Genomic DNA, 25241 nt, shown 5'->3' with positions numbered 1-25241 from the left:
ACCGATTCACGTTTACCTGTTCTAGACCTCTCATGATCTTAAAGACCTCTATCATATCCCCCCTCAGCCGTCTCTTCTCCAAGCTGAACAGCCCTAACCTCTTTAGCCTTTCCTCATAGGGGAGCTGTTCCATCCCCTTTAATTCAATTAGGCCCTGCATGTGGGTTTGTGGAAGTGAATCTTATAACCTGATTTACAGCTTAGTAAACTGTACTTTCTTATGCTGTTTTTTTCTTTCAGAATATAGTGAATTTTGGCCCTTTCATCTGGCAGTTATTTAGCATCTGTAGACTGATTAAGTTTTGAGCCAATCCTGAACTGAGAGTATCGATGTAAAACAAGTGGAAGGAACAACATTGTATCTAGCCTTGGTTCTAGTCCCAATGCATTTCTAATGAGAAGAATTCCCAACTTAATGATATTAAGGGCCTTATTTCATAAAAATTAAAAAAAAAAAAAAAAAAAGCTTTCTTCCATTCTGGTGCCCATGGAATGGGCACCAGAATGGGAGAAAGTTCCTCTTTTCTAACCTTTGACTGGGCTGTGAGAGAGACTTGACTACAAGGCCTTCATAGTATTCAACTATTTATATGCCTATAGGAGGGCCGGCTAATAGCTCGAGGTGAGGTGTTGGTGAGGGTTATGGGGACAGTTTTACATGCAGAACTGCACAGTGCACCTCGGTGAAGATTTGACGTCATTTGGAGTGAGGAAAGTCTCCATCAAGCTAGGGCGAGAGAATGTTGTAGAAATCTCATCTTTGGGAGACTTTCCTCACTCCAAATGACGTCAAATCTTCACCGAGGTGCACTTGCAGTTCGTATGTCTCACTCTGCATGTAAAACTGTCCCCTAAACCTTAAACCAACACCCCACCTCGAGCTATTAGCTGTCCCTCCTATAGGCAAATAAATAGTTGAATACTATGAAGGCCTTATAAATAGTCTCTCGCTCTCTCTGTACTTCATGAGCTGCAAAATAGGAAGTATCACTGGGTGTGAAAAGTTTACCACGCCAGGTGATATTACCTATGCGACGTGCTATGTTACCACATGGTGCAGTAATTCTAAAAATTACTGGCTACCCATAGAACAAAGAATAAAATGTAAAGCACTATGCACCATACAAGCGGACTGGCTAAACACTGCACTACGGGTACACGTACCACACAGGAACCTTCGTTCAGCAAACAAAGCTCTCTTAACCATTCCCTCAGTCAAGACAGCGAGACTAACCCAGGTAAGAGAAAGGGCATTGTCTTTAGCAGGACCCACACTCTGGAACACAATGCCTTTGGAGACCAGATTACAGAGAGACCCCAAAACATTCAAGAGAAGTCTAAAGACATGGCTTTTTAAACAAGCCTTTTATAAAGAGACCGGAGAATAGAAAATACACTGGAATAAACAGAAGAGCACCGGCACACAGCACTATTCTCATAAATGTGCATTACAATATTTTAACAAACTGAGTACACAACGAATGTAATAATACAACACAGTAAATGTGATTTTTTTTTTTGACCTGTAAAAGTACCTTCTAGGTACACCTGGCCAGAACCTACCTCACTAAACATTTGTACGTATTTTTATGATTTAATGTAACCGAAACTTAATGGCACCTGTTAGAATGTACTATAGTACGCTTACCCCAAACTTACTTATGTGCCTACTTGTAAACCGTTGTGATGGTATATAACTTAGCGAAGGTATAGAAAAGACTTTAAATAAATAAAATAAATTAATACCCTAACCATATCCATGTGATATTATAGCATTTACATGAATCTAAGGGTTGGTGTGAACTAGATCTTTTGGGGGGGGGGGGGGGGGGGCGCTCAGTGAGCCATCCAAGCTATCAGGCCGATACAGGAAAATGCGCAGGAGAGCCGGCGAGCACCCGCTGTCCCGGCGCATGATTCAGAAAGCCCAGGTATGTAAATTAGGGCCCGCGGTAAAAGGAGGCACTAGGGACAGAAGCGGCGGCTGTCAGCAGGTTTGACAGCCGACGCTCAATTTTACCAGCGTTGGTTCTCGAACCTGCTGACAGCCACGGGTTCGGAAAACGGACGCCAGCTAAATTGAGCGTCCATCTTCCAACCCGCAGCCGTGGGCAGATTTTTACTTTTTTTTTTTTTTGTTAATTTTTGATTTTTTTAAATTTTGGGGCCTCCGACTTAATATCGCTATGATATTAAATCGGAGGGTGTACAGAAAAGCAGTTTTTTCTGCTTTTCTGTACACTTTCCCGGTGCCGGCCGAAATAAACGCCTACCTTTGGCAGGCGTTACTTTCTGTATCACGCGGGAATAACTAATAGGCCCATCAACATGTATTTGCATGTTGCAGGCGTTATTAGTTTCGGGGGGGGGGGGGGGGGGTTGGCAGCGTGTTTTCGATGCACTATTACCCTTTACTGTATAAGGGGTAAAAATAGCGTGTCAAAAACACGCAGCCAAATGTGGGCTAACAGTGCGCTCCACCGGAGCGCGCTTTACTGTATCGGCCTGTTGTTCATGTCAAGTACCCAGAGGAGGTGCATTGAAGAGAAAAGTATACCTTTTGCTTTATTTCATTGTACCTAAACTAATAATATTTCCTACAGTGTGTTAATTTTTTTAATACAATTCCTTTGAAGTATTTTTCCTTTTTTAGTAATCTTTTATGATTTTGGATTTACATCATCTGTTCTCCAGAGATTCCCTTTACCCAGTTAGTTGGCAGTCCGATCCTTTCTTTTGAAATGAGTGTTTGTTTTTTTTATTTCTCCTCTCCTTTTGCAGACCTTCCAGGGCTGGCATACAGACTTGCCTTAAGTAGCATAAGTTCAATATCTTCCCAGCAAAGATTTTTAATATTAGCCAAGTAATATTTTAAATTGTGTGCAGCCCAGTTGTGTAAATTACATTCCATCCTGAAAGACTATGTCAAGAAATGAATGACCTGTTTGAGGCACTTTTTCAGGATGTTCGTCAGAAAACTGGTAGCAATCATAACATTTTCATATTTTAGTTCTAAGCAGGAAATTGCTCTGAGAAGTTATTTTGCTGGGAATTAGTGTAGACATCCCAAGGGGACGAAGTGTCTCAAGACAGCAACCCATTGACTGGCAGCCTGAGTGGGAACTTGCATGGAGCTGGGCCATAGATGGCATGTGAACCGCTACATTTTTCTATGGACCAGTAAAATGTATCTGCTCATTAGCCAAATATCCAGGAAGAATGTGCATATTCAATCAGAGTATTACCAATTTTATTTTTAATAATTATGTATTGATTGTATAAATATAGAGACCTTCATTTTCGGCTTCTATTTTACTTTTTTTTTTTCTCAGGGATTTCTCAGTGTTTTATTATAATGGAGAAAAAATCATTGGGGGGTGTCATTTCTTTTCAGTGATTTTTCCTCCCAATTTTAGGCATGTATAATAAACACTGATAAATTCCTAGGAAAAATAAAATAACTGAAAACAAAGATCCCTAATAAGTAGTTTGAGTTATAATTTGAAAATATATGCTACTCCAAAAGCTGCAGTGTGGCAAGCTGATAAGGCTATTTTGTGAGGTGTGCATGTTGTAGCGACTGAGTAAAAGCAATGATGTGATAGTGAAATATTTAAAGTATGCGCCTTCACCTGTACAGGGTGGTTTGCATTCTTTTTTTTTCTCAGCCCTGCTCAGTTCCTCTAGTAATTTGTTGACAAACTGCTGGAAGGGGAAGGTATGTGAGACTAGAGTTGTCATTGTGATATCTGGGATTATTATCCTTGCATAGTTTGTTCAGTTTTGTCCTAAACCTATGCTTTTCAAGTATTCAAATGGTGAAAAAGAAAGAGAGGCTTGGACTGAAAAGCAAACTTTTGAAAAAGTGAGAACTGCTGTCAAATTCTGAAAGGTTTATTTATTTGTTTTTATTATTTTTTTTAACTAACAACTTACAGAACTGTTTTTGAAAGACACTTGAACCTTGCATGTGCCACCCTAACACACAGCATTTGCATGTAGAAGAGAAATATATAGCTAAGCCAGGTATAGATTTGTGGGTGTTTCAATTTGTAAAAATTATCATAATGTTTGGAAACAGAGCTTGTTAACGGAAATGTTCCTTTATAGGTTCTTTATCCTCCTCATTCAAAGCTGACCGATAAAGAGGTAGGTGTAACTAAACATGTTGGTGAGTACATCATTTTTTCATTATTTCATAAGATTTATACATTTTTTTTCTTCTCACTTTTTTTATCCTCTAGAAAACCAATATTTGCTATTTATCTTTTCCAGATTCAAATTCAGGTAATTGTTTTTGTTTTAAATGCATGCTATCTAATGGTAAAGCACATTTGTTAGTATTTTAAAATGATGATTGTGGAAAGTTTTAAGCTTCACTGCGTATATATTTCAGATTCCAGATTTCATGGTAGAAATGTGTGAACAAGAGCTGAAACAAAGGCCACTTTCACCCAGATGTGAGAGCTGATGCTAGGCTTCAGAGATTATAATCATGCTGTAAACTTTCCTGGGCACGTGATCAAGTATTTAAATGAGGGCCCGCGTCCCTAGCACCTCCTTTTTGACAGGAGCGGCGGCTGTCAACGGGTTTCACAGCCGACGCTCAATTTTTCCGGCGTCGGTTCTCAAACCCGCTGACAGCCACGGGTTTGGAAAATGGACGCCGGCATAATTGAGTGTCCGTCTTCCGGGCGCGGGCACATTTAAAAATTTATTTATTTTTTTAAATTAAAATTTTTTTTAAATTTTTGGGGCCTCCGACTCGCTATGATATTAAGTCGGAGGGTATACAGAAAAGCAGTTTCGGGGGTGTGTGTTAAAAATAGCGTGTCGAAAATGCACGGCCAAACGCAGGCTAACCGGAGTGCAGTGTACTGTATCGGCCTGACTGGAAGATGACTGGGAAGATTTCAGAAAAAAAATTTAAAAATTGAAAGCTATGGAATCCTCACATCAGTTTTCAGTGACTGGTCCTTCAGTATTATTAGTTTTATTAACTTAAAATTGACAAATGTGAATTTCTAATATAAAAACAAACATATGTACAGAGCATAAGTAGGATAAATTTCCTACAGTATACTATGGGGTAGATTTTATAAATTTGCGCACATGCGTACTTTTGTTCGCGCACCAGGCGCGAACAAGAGTACGCAGGATTTCAATAGATACGCACGTAGCCGCACGTATCCATTAAAATCCGGGGTCGGCGCGCGCAAGGCTGCCCAAAATCGGCAGCCTGCCTCCGTTTCCTCCGAGGCCGCTCCGAAATCGGAGCGGCCTCTGAGGGAACTTCCTTTCGGCCTCAAGGCAGGCGTAACTTTGTGCGCGCTGGGCCGGCTGCAGCGCACCATGTTCCGGTCCTGGGCTCGTCCGGAAGCCGCAGCCTCGCCCCTGAAACACCCCCGGATGACGTGCTGGCCACGTTACGCCCCCCAGCGCGTCTCGTGGCTTTGCGCTCGCCAGAAGCCTATGCAAGATAGGCTCGGCGCGCGCAAGGGGGGGGGTTGGGGTAGGTTTTCGGGGGTTACGCGCGTAACCCTCTGAAAATCTACCCCTATGTTTATAGCTGGAGGGCTGCAGGAATTCTTCGATTATTCTTTCACTGAAACACCCATTTTGGGGTATTATGTATTCCACAGATTTTGTAATTCCTGAAGGACCATTTGTCACACAAGTAATGTCTGCTTATGACAAATGAGTTATTTAGAAGCTCTTTTTGGGGATAAGAAATTGGAGGTTTTTAAGCAGGCAACATGCGGTACTGGAACTTTTTTTTTCTTTCTAAAATGGGTTTCTTGAGAAGCTACAGCTGCTAGACAAACAGCACCTGCCTCCTTTGAAAGAAGCACATAAACCTCATTTTATGGTTGAAGGGCAAGGTTAAATCTCTCAGTTGGCACTAGCTTTAGTGAATGTTTATTAATTAAATATATTTTGTACTTCATTAACTTTCATTTCTTGATCAGGAAAGCCAATTTAATTCAAAAGCCTTTTTTCAACCATGTCCTGCTTGTAGGTAGGTCCTATCACATTTACTTTTACAGTTATATCAAAACACAAATATTTAATGCATTGTGTTAGCATTTTTGGTATATTTTAGAGGTGTTATATTTTAGTGTTAGTGCACTTCATACATTATCCAAATTACTGCAATATTTTTATCCAAATGGAAATGTTTAGTGTAACTTCAAATATTTAAACATTGTTTGACAGTTGAAATTGCTAGCTGCAAGCATTTAGAGGGGTTTTTTTTTGTTTTTTTTTAATAGTCTTTCCTTGCTTAGAGTGAATTATCTTCATTTTCAAAAGCATCCACAGCTGCTGCTTAGAGAAGCCCATGATTGTTGAAAGTAGACAGAACAACATTCATAACCTGAGAGGTCAGAGTATTTGTTCAACCATGGTATTTAATTATTTCTTAGCATACAGATAGGTGAATCCAAAACCAGTGGGTTATGCACCTCCTTCAGTAGATGGAGACAGAGCAAAACTGACATCACAGTATATATACCCCTTCAGTGACATCAGCCTGCCAGGATTCTCAGTCTCCAGCAGATGGTGGATGTGCATCTCCCTACTGGGGATTGCTTTAAGTTTTAGGAGAAAAGAAGAAGGAAATGTAATTTGCCCCGCTCTCCTGTGGTGATACCTTATTGTCCTCCCCATAGTTGAGAATTCCTGAGGTGGTTTCTGTAGTCCTCAAATGAGTGCCTTGGTCCGATAGATGGTTTTTCAACTGGCGAAGACTTAGCTGTAAAAAAAAAAAAAATCCAGCTGAAAGGCAAGCGGGTGCAAGAAGCTCAGCGCGGCGGTGATTGTTAATGCCCTCTGCAGCTGGAGACCAACCTTGTACTCAACTGGGATGGGCTGAGCTCAAGTAAAGGGTAATTAAAAAAAAAAAAAAAAATGATGAAGAGAAGGGGAGTTGAGTAGGGATTCCTCCTGGTCTTCATGTTCGGCGTATGATCCGACGATCGTTCTCACCTCCAGTGGAGTTCAAGGGACGGGGGCATGTTGAGCAGCCCTCGTGACTAGACCCTGCTCTAAGGCTTGTCTAGTTCACTGCATGGTAGGCTGCAGCAGCGTTTTTGTGCATATTTTGTGCACTGCAGACTGTCCTCTTCAGTTTCCGTCGGATCGTGCTTGTACACCCGACTGTGCAGCCCAATGTGCATTTGGTTGGGCGCCTAGTTGGCCACCTGGTTAGGTGCACAGGAGTGCCTACCAGGATGCCCATTTGTGCATACACATGCACACTCCTTTTTTTGTGCATTATCTAAGCATCCTGAGGGAGCTCAGGTTGGGCACTTATATATGCACAGTGTTGTGCGCCTTATCTGGGAGCACCTAATTTTTTGGGTGCACTATTGTTAGACGCCTGTTAGAGCATATTGCCAGACTGATGGCGCCCATAGCAAAGAAACTTAAAGGCCTTGCCCTTTGTGTTGCTTGTCAAATTTGAGCATCTCAATCTGGCTTTCTGTCGAATTTGTGTCAGCGCTGTTTAGAGACTCGGGGAGAATTACCTCCTTCTGATTTTACTAAGCCTGTCTTTTCCCAGTCTGGTGTGGGAATGAAAAAAAAAAAGAGTTGCCAGAAGGGTTGCCTGATTTTGGAGCTCCCTAACTGGTTTGTCAGCAGGGGAAGGTAGTTCAGTGGGCACAGGGCGATTGCCCCCTGGTTTTGCCATGGATCCTTCTGCCTTTTCTTGGGTAGAATTTGTTTCAAGGACTGTACTCTTTCCTTCAGGCACAGTCCCCGGCCAGTCTTAACAATTCAGGATTGCAAGCGGTGAAATCCTGCACGCCTGATGCTGTGGGTAAGTGTCTGCATACACCTGGAGCTGACCTTCCCAATAGGGACCAAGATGTCATGGATGACGAGACCGATCCTTACTCCCTGGAGGATGGGGAAATTCCTCTGGGATTGGAGCCGTATAGAACTATGTTGAGGTTCTTTCATAAAGATTAGTTACCGACTCTAATTTCTCAGACATTGAAGATGTTGGGAGTACCTGGGGTTGAATCCATGAATGAGCCAAAGGAAGTTTCCATTTTGATTTCTTTGTGTAACGCCTCATGCTTCTTCCCTATTATGGAGGCCATTCAGGAATTAATTGATCTTGAATGGGGCACCCCAGAAGCTAATTTTAAAGGGGGACAAGTCTTGGAAGGATGTATCCCCTGGATCCAGTTGTGAGAGAGCAATTACATAACAACATCATATAAGATATGCCATAATGGGTCAGACCAAGGGTCCATCAAGCCCAGTATCCTGTTTCCAACAGTGCCCAATCCAAGTCGCAAGTACCCAAACATTAGATCACAAGCTGCTATTGCTTATTAATTACCATCATAGCAGTTTATGGATTTATCCTCTAGGAACTAATCCAAACCGTTTTGAAACCCAATTATACTAACTGCTGAATCCACATCCTCTGGCAAAGAATTCCAGAGCTTAAGTATGTGCTGAGTGAAAACAATTTTCTTTGATTTGTTTTAAATGAGCTACTTGCTAACTTCATGGAGTGCCCCTGGTCGTTCTATTATCTGAGAGTGTGATTAACCAATTTACATTAACTTGTTCGAGTCCTTTCATGATTTTGTAGACTTCTATTATATCCCCTCTCAGTCGCCTCTTCTCCAAACTAAACAGCCCTAACTTCTTTAGCCTTTGCTCAAAGGGCAGCAATTCATTGCCCTTATCATTTTGGTCACCCTTCTCTGCACTTTCTCCAGTGCAGCTATATCCTTTTTGAGATGCGGTGACAGAACTGCACACCGTATTCAAAGTGCAGTCTCACAATGGAGCGATACAGAGGCATTATGACATCCTCCATTTTATTTTCCATTCCATTCTTAATTATTCCTAATGTTCTTATGCTCTTCAGTTGCAGGCGGGACCCAAAAGTGATAGGCATAGATGCTCTTGATCAGGAGTGGCCACGCTGTATGCATTTCCGCCCTGGCCTTTGATTGGCAGGCGGAGGAATATCGCCTGTTACAGCCCCTGGATTTCAAAAGGTATATCTTGAGGTATTTACAGTAGCCCGCTGGATTAAGGAGTAGTCATGGCCGCATATGTGGATGCTGAGCAGCTGTTGGCTAGTTAGATTAGAGTTCATTCCACTAGGGATCAGGCAGTAGATTCTCTTGTCGACATTTGTCAGGCTGCGACATGGTCCTTCTTTCACATCTTTTCTGGGCATGATCACCTGGATGTGCAGGCCCAGGAGGACGCAGCCTTTGCCCAAGTGGTTTTGACTAGACCATGGGCAGCCTCCCGCCCTGTTCGGGAGTAGCTATGGTACATCCCACTTGTTTTGGATTCATCTGTCTGTACATTAAGAGAGGATAAATTATTACTTACCTGATAATTTCCTTTTCTTTAGTACAGACAGGTGACTCCAACTTCCCACCTTGACTGCCGAATGGTTGTGCTATGGTGGTCCTGCATGGCTGTGTGTTCCAGGGAGTACTGGTAAGTGTCAATTCAGCCCTAGATTAGTAGTGTTACACTTTTTTGTCTGAGCTCAGTGTTTTCCTGTTGGCTGAGTGCTGGAATGGTTCTCTGTTAATAATCAAGCTTTGCTAGTTTGTCTACAGGTGGCTTTTGCAAAGAATACTGGCAGGCTGAATTCACAGCAGGGGTATATATACTATGTCAGTTTTGCTCCGTTTCCATCTGCTGGTAGAGGTGCATAACCCACTGGTTTTGGATTCATCTGTCTGAGCTAAGGAAAAGGAAATTATCAGGTAAGTAGTAATTTCTCCCTTATTTGACTTCTATTCTGTGTTTCAGGCACTTCAGAACAAGTATTTGTCCCCAAAGGGTTTGTAATCTAAGGATTTTTCCCATTCTGCATCTATATGCACCTTCCTCCCCCCCATCCACCAGGCCTCCCTTTCCCACTCTCATCCATTACCCTCCTTCTCTTTCCCCCCCCACCCCTCTGTACAATTATCTACAAGTCAAACCTCTGGCGAGCTTCTTTTCTATTTAAAAAAAAATAAAATGTACTTAAGCATGCACCTACAACCCTAGGCAATCTTCGGCCTAATTATTAATTGTTATCAATGTAACCATTATTATTGTTTTACTTTGAGACCCACTGTTCATCCGTTATATGTATAGTTTTAGAGTCTCATGGCCTACTGTTTCATGTTCATGTTTAAGTTATGATGCTTATGTTAATTGCATTGTTTTACTGTTTTATGTAAAAAGCCCTGGTCAGGTAAGCCCCGGGCGAGTTGCCGTTCTTTGTAAACCGGATTGATTTGTATCTCATACAGGAATTTCGGTATATAAAAATTAAAAATAAATAAAATAAATATAGGAAAAATGCTTAGTTAATGAAGCCCTAATTTTGTATCAGAGGCAATGAGGGTGAAGTGACTTGTCCAAGGCCACAAGGAGCAGCAGCAAATAAATTGCCTTCACCTGACTAATTGAATGTCTATCAACGTTTTGGGCCTTAACCTTTTAAAAATGTAATAATTAATCAACTGGAAAGATGTCCAAACTTTTGCACATACCATATTTGCTGTTGGGTTTTTTTTTTTTAAATTTTCAATTTTAGTCATCAAATAGTAATTTTGCATTAAAAATTGCAGAAAGATATTATGTTTAACTTTGTACCATGTTGAGGTGATTCCTTGAAACATAATTTGACCAGGGGTGTCTAAACGTTTGCACTCAACTATATGTCTCTACAGCTACACAGCTGTCTTGTGGTGTTCCTTGACTCAAAGTGGCTAGGAAAAATCAGTGTGGTTTATCAGATAGCATGATGTGATTATGTTGAAATTAAGGATGTAAAACTAAATGGTGTAAATAAACTACCAACCAAGTAATCACATAAAAAAAAGGGTATGGTAGTAGGCCAAATAGCGCTATCGAACATGAAAAAATATAGTTCATTAATTACTAATCCTTGAAAATATTAATGAAAACCAGGGAACCACATGGCTCAAACAAAAACTATTGAAAAATAATACGAAAACATCCAAAAATTAATTCCCCGTGAGCTTAAACCCATTTTTTCAGCATTTAAGATAATTAACACCATCGCTCATTCTGTAGAGATTAAACAACATAGAAATACAAAAAACAATCCAACCATTATCTGTATTTGATTGTATTCTAGCCTCACTGAGATTTTAACTTAGATAACTGAATGAACAATAAATGAAAAGCTTACATTTTATTTTTTATTTATTATTTTACAAATATAAAGGCAGTATTTTTTGATCCCAGAATATTTTATAAATGAAATAATGAACTCCAGGAAGGAAGACGAATTCCTTGAATCTCAAGCATATGTTAAAATCCACCCTATTCTGCATATTGCAACAATATAGTTTCAGCTGCTCAAAACAAGGGAGCCTACATTCTGCAGTTGTGTTAAACTGTTGTGCTGCTGCTTTCAGGTCTTCATGCTTCTGTTCATTTAAACATGGCTGCCTCAGTAGCAGCACAAATAGAAGCTTCTCTTCCCAGTCTTACTCAGTTACCTGTACACTCTTCACTGAGGTAGTCTGGACCCTGTCAGAGGTGTTGTGTTTCAAAGATGATGAATTTTTTTGTCTCAGGATGTAATTTTGAGACCTGAAAGCAGGTGCACAGCATTTGAACATGGTAGTTTATGTAAAGATTAGGATCCACTTTTTGTGCTACCGAACTGTAGTGATTGCTCTCCTCAATAAAAATAGCTGTGTGTTTGATATGCATTAATAGGATTTTGTTTTCTTTTATTTACATTATTTACTTTAGCCACAACTACTTAACTTGCCTTTTACCGTGGAAAACAAGTAGGTAGCTTTATTGAGAATACAAAAATATGGTGGCTAGAGTATCTCAACTTTCAATATACTACTTCCACAGGACATAAATGTCCCATTTCTACCTTATTGTGTCTAATCTTTTCTGTGTATTAAAATTTGTGGAGGTTTTAAAAAAATAATGATAAATTGGCATATCAACCTGTTAATTGTAAAAAGTATGTTAGATGTGAACTAAAAAGGGGACTCTTGCATGCTTGGCTACCCAGGAGGGTGGAGTACAGTGCAGGAAGATGATAGAAACTGACTTAGATAAGGGGTAATATACTGCAGATGTTGCACTCTTACTGACAGCTGGGATATATCCTTGGCTGTGTGGCCAGTGATAACGGGGTACACTGGATGGACCTTTTGCTCTTTCTGCCATCATTTATAGTGTTACTATGAATCATCCAGCATATTCTACACGGGGCTTACAGAAAGGATTCAGCTGACATGAAAGTATTCTGCTTGTGTACTATTACTCTTTCTTTGAAGAGGTGGGGCAGATAGCCAAGAAAATAGTTTTCTTGACACAATATGAGGACAACTTCAAACATCCATGTGGTTACATATACCTACATATATTGCCACAAGCAGATCTTATTTTATAAAATGTACGTATATCTCTACTCTGCAACATATGCACATATGTAGGCTTATTTGTGAATATATGCAATACATTAAAAGGGCGTACTTTTCCTACTTGTGTTAAAAATATGTGCACATATATGTCTCTCTCTCTCACACACACACACACACACACACCAGTCACCTCCCTGACTGTCTCACACTCTCACATACACATCTCACATATATGCATGCAAAGATAAAGTAGGACTTGTTCAGACTGGTGTATTTTAAAACGTGTGCATCAAGGAAATTACCAGTTTTACCAGTTAGTCACCAGTTTGGCCAGTGCTTCTCCAGGTCATCAAGAAACCCTCCTGGATTTTTTTAGCCTGAACTCCCCCCATTCCCTCAGACCTCTGACACAGTCAGTACTATACAATAATCACAATTTATATCATTTACACCAGATAATTAGGTGTAAAATTGTGCAAGCTGGCAAATGTATGTGTGTAAATGCTTTATTTTTTTTGTTTTTTAAATAGCAAATTATGCATATAATTTTGGCCTTGCCCCAAAAGGCCCCAGCCCACCCCTTTTTTTACATGTGTATTTGAGCATGCAAAAGTGAATATAGGTGCATATTTTGGACTTTTATGAAATATGCAAATAGAGGCTGCTTATTCATGAATACTAACTTTTATATGCAGAATGTTTTAAAAATTTACTCCTATTTCATTAAACCAATATATTTCATTCAGGATATTTAGAATCAGTAAAAAAAAAAAAAAAAACCCAGGCCAAACTTGCTTATGACTGAATTAAAAAATAATAATACTAAGGAAACTCAGACTCTTAATTTTGATTGTATTTCTATAATGTGGAGAACAGTCAGATTGGGCTAGCACAGCTGTGCCATGTAGTGCTGTACAAATGGAAACTTGCTGCAGGGATGATAGCATTGTACCAGGCAGAATGAGTTACCACACCTGGCCTATTCTTTGTGGTTTGAGGGGGAGGGAAGGGGAAAGGAACTTACGGTAATAAATGAAAGTGTTTCCTCTTCAATACCTCTTTATAACAAAAGGATGTTCTAGCCCCCAAAGCTATACATGTACAGCATTATCAAAGCAGTCAAATTCAGTAATAGCAAACTCGGTGACACACCAGCCTGAATGTTTTATAAAGAGAGATCGCTCTATTTCAGGGCATCTTGTTCAGTCACTGCCTTTTCTTCTTGTCATTAGTTGATTTCTTGTTTGGATAGGCTGGAAGGAGTCACCTGGTTAATGATTTAGTGAGTCAGATGTGGGAGAAAGAGCCTGGAACATGAACTAAAATGTTATTTCCTTATATAAATATGGGTGATAACTTTTCCCTAGTTGGGAAAATTGTTTTCTCTAGATTTTGAAAATTGATTGAAAAATCAGCCATCAACCTACAGGAATATAGTTTCAGAAAAATTCTGATTGTAAGGACTGCCACTGTAAACATAATGTTAGAAGTAACAGGCAATTTTGATGCTGCTTGCAGAGTTTCTCTTTTAAAATATAGGTGCCACACACAGGGCCGGATATTCGTACCTACGCGCGGGTGCAGATTTTTGCGCGTAACCCGGCACGCACAAATCTCTGCCCGATTTTATAACATGCATGCGCAGCCGCGCGCATGTTATAAAATGCGGGGTCGGCACGCGGAAGGGGGTGCACACTTGTGCACCTTGGGCACGCCGAGCCCTAGGGGAGCCCCGATGGCTTTCCCCGTTCCCTCCGAGGCCGCACCAAAATTGGAGCGGCCTCGGAGGGAACTTTCCTTCTGCCCGTTCCCCAGCCCTACCTAAATCCCCCCCCCCCACCATTATATTTTTATTTACGCCTGCCTCTGGGCAGGTGTAGGTTGCGCACACCGGCCAAGTGCCGGCATGCGATTCCCGGGCCCAGCAGCAGCGGAGAGGCCTTTGGCCCCGCCCACGGCCCGCCCATTTTTTTCAAGCCCCGGGGCTTGCGTGCGTCGCCGGGCCTATGCAAAATAGGTTCGGTGCGCACAGGAGCGGGTTTTTGGGGTTACGCATGTAACCCTTTTAAAATCCGCCCCACAGTGAATATTTTGCACCTACATTGAAGCAGATGAACAGTATACGGGATGATTTGAAAATACAATCATTGCACCGATTCCCCCATTACTTTATTAAGTGAGTAAAAGTATGCACACTCTGAGCCTGTGTACCTTTACCTGCACACAGGGAGGAGGGGGAGGGCAATTTAAAACCATGTTTTTATACTGGTAAACCTGTGTTTACCTACATAAAACCTTTTGAATATTGTCCCCATTAGTAATAATGAATAGCAGATATAAAAATGGAGTCACAATGAAAATTTGGGAGTTTTCTAGTGCTTTAATCCTTTATATTCAGTGATTACATACTAGGAAACTGCTTGAATTGTACCTTTCTTTCCTCTACTTTTAGCATCCTCCATGTATAATACTATGTTCTGTCACTTTTGTTAGATTTCAACCTAAAAAGTCATGTGGAGCAAGAATTATGTCAAAACATTTTGTGGCAGTCATATGAAGAAACAAATTGCATAGAAGAAATGCTACATGGCTGTCTTAGAAAAATGTATACATTGATAATATCTCATGCTGATTTCAGCATATCCATGGAATTGATAGATCGAGGAATTTTTGCTTCTTTCTCCTGTCTGAAGTTGCTGCAAAGTGGACAAAGTTGCCTTTTTTTCATAATTGAGTCATAATTACGATAAAAAAATCATTACTCTTCAAATATTCCATAAAGTTAATGTTAATTCAGGGGACAACTGATTTTATTACTTTTTCCAATGTTAATTAACATCTATTTCAAGTTGTTGAATTTTTTTTTTCAATAGGTTGTCTTGGAGACACACAGTTTTGTTTTAGATTTCGTCAGTCTTCTGGCAAGAAGATCTCAGTGCATTGTCTTGTGGACCAGTTTGATAAAGATTTACCTGTTTATTTAAAGGTTAGAATATTTTTGCTAATAATTCTAACTAAAAATCTCTTAAGTAAAATCCAAATAATGCTTATTTGTACATAGGGAGCTTAACTTTCAAACTTTTCCGCGATAGAACATTTATGTGCATAAGTGGACGGATGTAGATTTATCTTAGAATTTTATAAACTGCGTTGTGAGCTGCACAGTTTATAAATACTTAATAGTTCTGCTCTGAAGGTATGTGCATGTACATGCAATTATTTTCAATGCAAGACAACACATTTCTTTCTATACCTATTTTATAAACATACACGCATAACCTCTGTTTATATATGGAGGAAGTGCACATATACCATTTTGAAAATATGCACATACTTGACATCACCAGTCCACCCAATATCTCTGCCAGTTCATCCAGTCCATCTTCAGTTCATCTAGTCCAGGGGTCCCCAACCACCGGTCCGCGGACCGGGACTGGGTAGTTGGGGTTTTTTGCCGGTCGGCGGCGCCGCCAAGCACCAGCAGATGTGTCGCATGCTCCCGGACTCTCCCGCTGCTCTTTCTTCCCTGCTGCCGTTGCCCCCAGGCTAACAGCACGTTCAAGCCCAGTGGGAACGGCAGCAGTGCTAAAAGAAGCTGTGGCACCCGCAGCTGGCCTTTTCTTCTTCCCGTGCCTGCCCCCCCCCCCCCCCCCCCCGTGACCCGGAACAGGAAGTGATACGTGGTGCGCGGGAAGGAGAAAGAGCCATGCCGTGTGGAAAAGTAGCAGAGGCGGCTGCAGCAGCGGCCCCCGAGTAATCGAAGCAGCAGGTAAGCGGGAAAGGAGACAGCAGCATGAGCCTCCCGCGGCCGATGGGATTCTTCTTTCTTGGCCTGCGGGGGCTGGAAGAGGAGGCTGCTCCAGCTCCCATTTCTGCTTCTGGGGATGGTGTGTGTGAGAGAAAGAGAGTGGTGTGTGTGAATGTGAGAGAAAGAATGTGATTCAGGGAATGAGAAGCCTGTGCATGTGGAGAGTAAGCATGGAAGTGAGAGAGACTGGTGTATGTGTAACAGAGAGAAAGTGATTATGGGAATGAGAAGCCTGTGCATGTGAAGAGAGTGAGCATGGGAGTGAGAAACCTGAGTGTGTGTGTGAGACACTGCATGGGAGGGAGAAGCCTGTATATCTGAAAGAGAACATGGGAGTGGGAAGCCTTTGTGTGTGTGTGTGTGTATGCATGAGAGAGGTCAGGTGACGTGTGTGTGTGTGTGAGAGAGAAAGAAAGTGATTATGGGAATGAGAAGCCTGTGCATGTGGAGAGAACAAGCATGGGAGTGAGAGACTGGTGAGTGAGTGAGTGTGTGTGTGTGAGAGACAGAGAGAGACAGAGAAAGTGATTATGAGAGTGAGAAGCCCATATATGTAAGTAGAACACGGGAGTGGGAAGCCTGTGTGTGTGTATGGCATGAGAGAAACTGTTCAGGAAGGTGACTGGTCTGTGTGTCAAAGACTGTTAGGGAGATGATTGGTGTGTGAGAGCAGAAACTGGTCATGGGGGCATGACTGGTATGGGGTGTGTGTGTGTGTGTGTGTGTGTGAGAGAGAGAGACATGGGCACTAAGGAAGAGGACCATGAGTATAGAGCTTAGCTTCTACTGCTGCTTCTGGTGTGTGCCACGGCCTGCACGGAAGGGGAATAGGAGAGCTGCTGGAGGGGGTAAGTAAAGGTGGCGTTTAAAGTTTATTTTTCTTGACTGACTGCCATTTTAATTATGTGATGTCTGCTTTTTTGAAATATTTTATTGGTGTTTGGAGAATGTTTAATAGTTTTTATGAGTTTTTAATTGTTGGATGTTATTCTGTTCATAGCTGTTTTGAAACATTTATTCTGCTTATTAGTATAGTTTTACAATTATTTCTGTGTGGGGATCTATAGCTGCTTGCTAGTTCTGTTTTCCTAATAAGAGGTGTATTGGTTTTTAGGACCTGATTTAATATTTGTAGTGTTGCCTTTTCATAGATAGGGTTGCTCCTGTTTGAGTGTATTCCATAATACAGGTGTAACTGTGTGCGGATTAGTTTATGTGCATTACTACAGATCCTGGGAGTATGTTAGGTCGGTTCTGTGTCTGTTACCGAGATGAGATATTTTACTAGCATGTAAGCGTTTGTATCAGTCTTATTTGTTGTGTTTTCTCAAGAGGACATGCATTGGTAGTAAACTGCTGTCTTTTCATAAGTAGGGCTATTGAGCCTGGAAATAGAAGGAGTTTGAGTTGCTGTTACTGAGATGACACCAGAACCAGAATATCTTTTTTGTAGGGTGAGTTGTATGGGAAATGTCATAATTCTGCTTTACATCCATTATTGTGGGTCAGGGGGGTTCCCGTGGATGCAAACTGTACTTTTACATCTAGCCCCGTGAAGATCATGGGTCAGTGTGTCATGCATGTGAAAACCTATGGTGAGTTGAGTCACATTCACATGAAAAATGTCATAATTAAATAAGTATGCACTAAAATCCAACCCCCTCCATAACCCTACCCCCACCCCGCCCTACCGGGCCATGGAAAAATGGCCTTGCTTGAAGCCGGTCCCTGGTGCAAAAAAGGTTGGGGACCACTGATCTAGACCCTTCGTGCCTTTCACCCTGAACCCCTACCAATTCACCCAGATCTCCTACCCAAAAACTGCAGCCAAATGAGAGTCTGATTTCAACCTACACTAGTTAACTAGCAAGCATCAAAGTGTACGAATAAGTTCAGTGATGTATGTGTGTCTCTCTCTCTCTCTCTTCCAAAAAAGCATCTGCCAAACACACACTTCTGAGCCATACCCTGGAATGCCCCTAGCCTGCCCCTTTTTTCCTTTTGTTAAAATGTATGCATGAAATGGAAATCCACATGTATTTGCGAGTTTTATAAAATAGCGCATACGTGCCTTTTTTATGTACGAACCTCTTTTTAGTAATAGATTAATTTTTGGCAGTGTAGTATTTTTCTGTTTTATCTTTTACTTATTTTTTTTGCCTAGACCTTCAATTTTGAGTTAGATTCATATTAAGGCTCTGCTTGCTAAAATGTGAGTTTTAAAAGCTCTCTGCGCTCCAAAGCCGGGAGATACACATGTATTTCAGTCCAGTGCGTGCCACGCGGGTTTTAAGAAACCCCCGAATATGTACATATTTCTTGGTACATGCACAAATTAAAAAGAAAAAAAAGTGGGGGGTGTGGTGTGGTATGGGCAGAGCATGAGTGGGACATGGATGTTCCGATAAGGTCACTTGAAATGTGTCCCCTATCGCATAACTTTACTTCTGCTATGGATGGTGTTTAAGTTTGAAAATAAAAAAAAAAAATCAGGGCTAGTCAGTGGGGTTTGAAGGGTTGGGGCTAATAAGGTAAAAGGGAGGAAGGTTAATTAGGGGAGATAGGATGTTGGGAGCCTTTACCTGGACGAACTAACAACAGACTGGGGAAACTGGTAATTGCGTTGGCGGAAGTATCTAATAAAATCCCCCCACTTACACGGTAGAGCCAGCACCAGAGCGCGTCTATACAAAATTACACGCACTGATGATTTTATATCATACGTGCATATACGCATGCATTTTATAAAATGGCCACGTCCATTCACGCGAGCTGCCATGTACGCGTACATATACGCCTGTGCGGCTGTTTAAAATTTACTGTCAGTGACCTGCAACATATTCTTGGTGTAGGTGTTCACCTGCTGCATAGAGAGGAAATATGTGATGGAAGAAACTGCATCAGCCAATCTATAGCAGATGTGCCCTCCCTTGGGATAAGAATCTGGCTCGAGTTTATCCATTTTCTTAAGGAAAATATTCCTTACTAAGGATTCTGAAAGGACAAACAGGATGGTAGCCCTCCCACATGGGTGACATCATCAGATGGAGCCCGGTACAGAAAACTTTTGCAAAGTTTCTAGAAACTTTGACTGACATACCAAGCATGCCTCTGTCCAAGCGGGGTCCCTCTTCAGTCTCTCTTTTTCCGTGAAGGTGAAGCCTCTTGGCTGTGGAAAACAACTTTTTTTTTTCTTTTTTTTTTCTCTTCTTTCGTGAGCCCCGTCAGGTCCCTCCGCGTGTTTTGCGGGTTTTTCTTTCTCAGTATAGTTAAGTTTCCTTGGTAGTTTGCAGTCGATTACCAATGGTATTGTCTCCCTGTGGCCGCCAGGCATCGACTGCATGCCGCATTCTTTTTAGTTAAAGTTTGTTTATTAAATAAAAGTGATGATACAGTGGAACAAACATTATCACACTTAGTTACAAATACAAACAATTGAACACAAGGCATGCTAACTTGGTTGAAGGCGCAACCACTACTGTATTATGTATACAAAAAAGAATTTGCATATTTATAACTATATATAGATATAGATATATAGAGAGAGAGAGTGATTTAACAGTAGACGTCTAGCCCTCCGTGATAGGCTTTGAATGTAGCTATCTCATACAGTAGGATATTTCTTTTTGGCTGTTGGCAATTTAGCTGCTATAAGGAATTCTATATATGCCATATTGTGGAGTACATTCTGCCATTGCCAATAGGATGATGGCTCTGGCTCTCTCCAAGCAGTTAAAATGACTTTTTTACCTTGCAGCAATACTTTCCATAAGAAGTCTGTCACCTTCTCTTCTTATTGCAGTTGGAAACCCCACTCCAAACAATACAACCTGAACAATATTACCCAGATACCATAGTATCTTAGCCCAAAATAAAATCACCAATTTACATGCCCAGAACATGTGTGTTAAAGACCCTTCTTTCTCCACACATTTAGGACAGTTCCCCGATTGGGCAAGTCCTGCCTTGGAAGCCAGTTTTGGGGGAATGTATACCCTATGATTAAATTTAAATTGTGTTTCTCTTAGACTTATGTTGGGCGATATCTGCCTCAGAAAATGAATACTGGACATAAAATCCACTTGGGACAATGAAAAATTGGTCTCTTGTTTCCAGGTATTCCATAAGACTAGAATATGATCATTTTTCCTCATCTATTTCAATTCCTTATGAATAAGTGCAAGTGAGACCTTTGACCTTTCTGGAAATATAATTCTCTCTAAAGCCTCTGTTTTGGGATGCTCTAAGGCCTCCTTAGGTAACGAGTCTACATAACGGCAGAATTGCAGATAGGTGAAGATATCTGGATCCTGTAAATCGTACTTAGCTTATAATTCAGAGAATGGGAGCAACGTACCATCTTGATTTAGAACATGGGTTAAGGTATAGATACCTCTTTGTTTCCACTTCAGCCAGCCCCAAGAGTGAATACACGGTGAAAAATCTAAGTTCCCATGTAGTGGCATATAAGCAGAGCACTGACTAGAGAGCTGTAAGAGAGACATAAGACGACTCCAGGCCCAACAAAGGGACTTAACAAAATATTCTGTGCTAACCCCTTCGGCAACGATTTGCCCTCTGCCTGAAGAAAAATGCGCAAATTCATTGAGGACACCAGAACACTATCCACCTCCAAGTCCATATAAATTGGGTCTTCAAGTAACCCCAGTCCCTTACAATCCGCAAAAGACTAGCCATATTAAAAATTCTATATCTGGGAGCCCAAGTCCTCCCTTGTCCCAGTCGGCATGTAGTTTGCAGAGTGCAATTCTTGTTTTTTTTTTCCTGTCCACAGGAACCTAGTCAAGTACTGATTCAGATATTTAACATCAATACTGGCTAGCTGAAAAGAGAACATTTGAAGTAGCAATAGCCATCGTGGAAAAAGTGTCATCTTAAATAAGTTCACCTTTCCTACTAAGGAGAGTGGTAAGTTTCGCCATATTTCAAGCTTTGTTTTAGTAAAGTTGATTAAAGGGACGATATTAAGCTTATATAACTTGGACAGATCTAAACCGATTTTAACTCCCAGATATTTAAAGGAATCTGGCGCCCACTTTAGGGGGAAAGTTCCCAACCAAGCTCTTTGGATTGAATCTGGATACACCAGCGCTTCAGATTTGTCTTTATTCAGTTTGAGACCAGAAATGGTGCCGAACTCCTCCAGTAAGTGAAGTAAATATGTTAAGGAGTTTAACGGGTCTGTCAAAAAGACTAATAAGTCATCCACAAAGGCTGAATATTTAAAAATTGACTTTTTCAACAGAAACCCTTTGATCTCTGGTGCTTGCTGAATGGCTTTAAGGAGGGGGTTCCAAGATGAGTAGAAACAAAAGGGGAGAGAGTGGGCAGCCTTTACGTGTCCCTCTACAAATAGGGGAAGGAGAAGAGATACTTCCATTGGCAGTCACCTCCGCTGTGGGGTTAGAGTATAGCAGTTGTATTCCCTGCAAAAATGGGCCCTGTAGATTCATAGTTCGTAAAAGGTCAAATAGGTACTGCCATTCCACCCTATCGAAAGCTTTTTCAGCGTCGAAGCTTACCACCTTGAATGGAGCACTATTTTTGACACTGATGTCTATGGCCATTAACAGCTTATGCACATTTACCACAGCATGTCTACCTTTCACAAACCCAACTTGACCAGGAGCTATAAGCTCAGGTAGAATTGTTGCTAAATGGTCAGCCATGATCTTTGCGAGCAACTTTTGATTGAAATTTATCAAAGAGATAGGGTGGTAGGAGATCACCATAGTTTATTTATTTATTTATTTATTTGAAGCTTTTATATACCGAGGTTTAGCACATGCCTTCACCCCGGTTTACATTGGAATGAAACAATGATACATAGAACAATTTGAGAAACAAAAGTATATGCAACTAGCATATGGAGAAGGATGTAACAGGAAATAACTAAAAATAATTTAATTCAAATAACGAAAATGAAAATAGAAACGAAAAACGAGGAAGGTATATACAAACTCGTGCTCTGAATACAAGAAAGTCTGAATGGGAAAAGAAGGAAATGAGGGGGGGATGGGGTAGGTAATGGAAGGAGGAAGGGGTAGGTATGAGGAGAAGAGAAGAGGGGAGAAGGATGAGAAGCTTAAGGCATCACAATTGTGGATTGCTTAAATCATCATTGAAAGTCTGGCTGAAGATCCAGGTTTTCAGTTCTTTTTTGAATGATTTATTTTCGATGATAGTGGTGAGGTAGCATGGTAGGGCGTTCCAGAGTTTAGGCCCCGCTATGGAGAGAGCTCTATTTCTGGTGTTAGTAAGCTTAGCCATGGGATATGTGGGTATTTCGAGTAGACGTTTATCAGAAGTTCTGGTGTTCCGTTGAGGTTTGTGGGGGTGGAACATTTTACTGACTGCGGAGTTAACTGAATTGTGTAATGCGTCGTGGATGATCGTCAGGGTTTTGTATTCAATTCTCTGAATGATTGGTAGCCAGTGTAGGCTTTTTAGTATTGGGGTGATGTGATCCGATTTTTTATTTCCGGTCAGTACTCTTGCAGCGGCATTCTGCAGTAACTGCAGCGGTTTTAAGATGGATTTGGGGAGACCTAATAACATTGAGTTGCAGTAGTCTAAGCTGCTGAAGATCAGGGACTGTAGAACTGTTCGGAATTCCTGATGGTGGAGGAGCGGCTTTAGGTGTTTTAGTACATAAAGTTTATAGAAACCTTCCTTGGTTTTGGCTGCTATGTGTGTTTTTAGGTTGAGATCTTTATCGATCCATACGCCGAGGTCCTTTGTTGAGCTTTTTAGAGGTATGGATATGTTGTTGATTAGAAGAGAGTTGTGGGCGATGGTTTGGTCTGAGACATTTCTTCCAATGAGGATACATTCAGTTTTATTCATGTTTAGGCATAATTTTAACTTGTTGAGCATGTTTCTAATTGTGGTTAGGTGTTTTGCAGCTGTGCGAAGAGCGTCTTCTATTGAGTTGGTGACAGGTATGATGAACTGAATGTCGTCGGCGTACAGAAAGAAAGTTATTCCAAGACTGGAGATGAGGTGGCAGAGAGGAATTAGATAGATGTTAAAGAGGGTGGCCGAAAGGGCAGAACCTTGTGGTACACCGGTGTCTAGAGGGAGGGGTTTTGAAGAGATGTTGTTCATAGTGACCTTGAAGGATCTGTTATTTAGGAAGGAGGTGAACCATTTGAGGGTGATGCCGGAGAGGCCGATGTTTGAAAGGCTAGATAGAAGGATTTTGTGATCTACGGTATCGAATGCCGCGGAGAGGTCTAGGAGTATTAGGAGGTGGTTAATCTTGATGTCGGCACTTCTTAGTTAGGTCCCTCCCAGGTTTGCTGATGACTGTGATTACCGCTTTATTAATATGGGTGGGGTATGAACCCTGCTTTAGTAGTGCTTCATAAGTGTCGCAAAGCACAGGTGCAGACTCTTCCAGTATTCTATAAAATTCACTGGAGAAGCCATCTGGACCAGGCACCTTTAAAGGCTTGGCAGAATAAATACCTAAGGTTACTTCCTGTGTGGAAAAGGGGCGATTCAGTCGTTGTAAGTAATCTTCCATAAAGGGACAGAGAAGTTTTTTCTTTAAAAATTCTTGCCACTTTTCCTGGTTACTTTCCTCAGAAGAGTAGAGGGTAGTCACAAGTAATGTTTGAATGCTGTCAGTATAGACTTGTTACTAGTGAGTAGTTTCCCTTCTGAGTTTTTGATATGTGAAATAAATCTGGTCCCACTGGAAGATTTAATCTAGGAAGACATAAGCTTCCCCGCTTTATCACTATGCCAGTATAACTGGAACTTGAAATACATAATGCTTTTCTTTGCCCTCTGATATAGTAACATATTCAAAGCCCCTTGCGTAGCTATATATGCTTCTTTGTATATGGCTGTGTTAGAAGTAGCTAGAAGAGTCTTAAGTTTCCTTAATCTAGCTTAAAGTGTGATAATGCGTCTATTCATGTCCTTACGGCGTTGAAATAGGCTATGATATCTCCTCTGATTACTGTACCAAAATAAAATTGAGTCTGTAGCTCTATGGGAGGAATTATTAGTTAAGTAATCCTTCCATTTAGAGCAAAGGTAAGCATGAAAAGACGCATCATCCATTAAATAGTATGGAAATCTTCAGCGCATAGTGTAGGCTCCCTGATCTGCATTATGCAGAGTAACCCAAATAGGAGCATGGTCGTATATTTTTATTTCCCCTATGCCCGCCGCCTGAATCGTAGAGAATCCATGGGAGGATGTTAAAAGATAATCAATCCTGTAGAAAGTTCCATGGGCCGGGGATAAATGGGTATAGTCACATTCAAATGGGTGTGGCACTCTCCAGACATCCATAAGCTGCAGCTCAATCATCAAAGGGATCCCTTTGTTAGCACCTATCAACGGCCCTTTTGGGGTTTGGGATTTGTCCACAGACGGATCCACTTCTAGATTGAAATCTTCCCCCATGATGATAAATTCCTCGACATAAGGTAGTAAGTGCTTAATGAGGTTGGAGAAAAACTGATGGCTGTAATTATTAGGCCCATATATGTTATATAACGCAACCTTATCCCTGTTCAATTCCCCTATAATAATATATCTACTGTTGGGATCTTTGATCTCTTTCATAATTTTTAAAGAAGAATTTGGTGGAAGAAGAGGAGTAACTAGCTTGCCCTACCCACCAGCGCTGGAGTTTCTGGTGCTCACGGTCATTCAAGTGGGTTTCTTGTAAAAATATCACATTGGCAGACATATGCTTTAGGGCTGTGAGTATTTGAGTACATTTCACAGGCATATTAATATCACACACATTCCAAGAAATTATTTTCAAGGAATTAGTAACCATGGTATAAACATTAGAAGGACTTCTGTAAACTGAATTTCACTGTTATGTAGTGTAAAGCAAGGACCCTCCCAGCTGAGGTCCCTACTTAGGTTATGGTTCCTATGGGTGATGAGAAAAAATAACCACTTGTATTATCCAATTTGAGTAGAATTGGTTGATGCATCTCCCGTGTTCCCTCTCCCCCCGCCCCCCTTCTCCCCTC

The 25241-nt window shown here is 41.1% G+C and overlaps 1 protein-coding gene across 2 annotated transcripts in view; it reads left to right on the top strand.

The window, feature by feature from the left end:
* The window catches only part of DENND6A (DENN domain containing 6A), a 138989-nt gene that overhangs the window by 5694 nt on the left and 108054 nt on the right, over positions 1 to 25241 (top strand). The window contains exons 2-4 of one of the 2 annotated variants that reach the window (XM_029600933.1): positions 4111 to 4149; positions 4245 to 4287; positions 15281 to 15393. The exons of the other annotated variant lie outside the window; for it this stretch is intronic. Of the exons in view, the coding sequence (XP_029456793.1) occupies positions 4111 to 4149; positions 4245 to 4287; positions 15281 to 15393 (195 nt within the window). The remainder of the gene's footprint in view (positions 1 to 4110; positions 4150 to 4244; positions 4288 to 15280; positions 15394 to 25241) is intronic. 2 annotated transcript variants of the gene reach the window in all.

Source organism: Rhinatrema bivittatum, chromosome 4, assembly GCF_901001135.1.
Source record: "Rhinatrema bivittatum chromosome 4, aRhiBiv1.1, whole genome shotgun sequence".
Lineage (NCBI taxonomy): Eukaryota > Metazoa > Chordata > Amphibia > Gymnophiona > Rhinatrematidae > Rhinatrema > Rhinatrema bivittatum.
The sequence above is the reverse complement of the archived record's forward strand: the minus strand, read 5'-3'. Positions and strand labels throughout refer to the sequence as shown.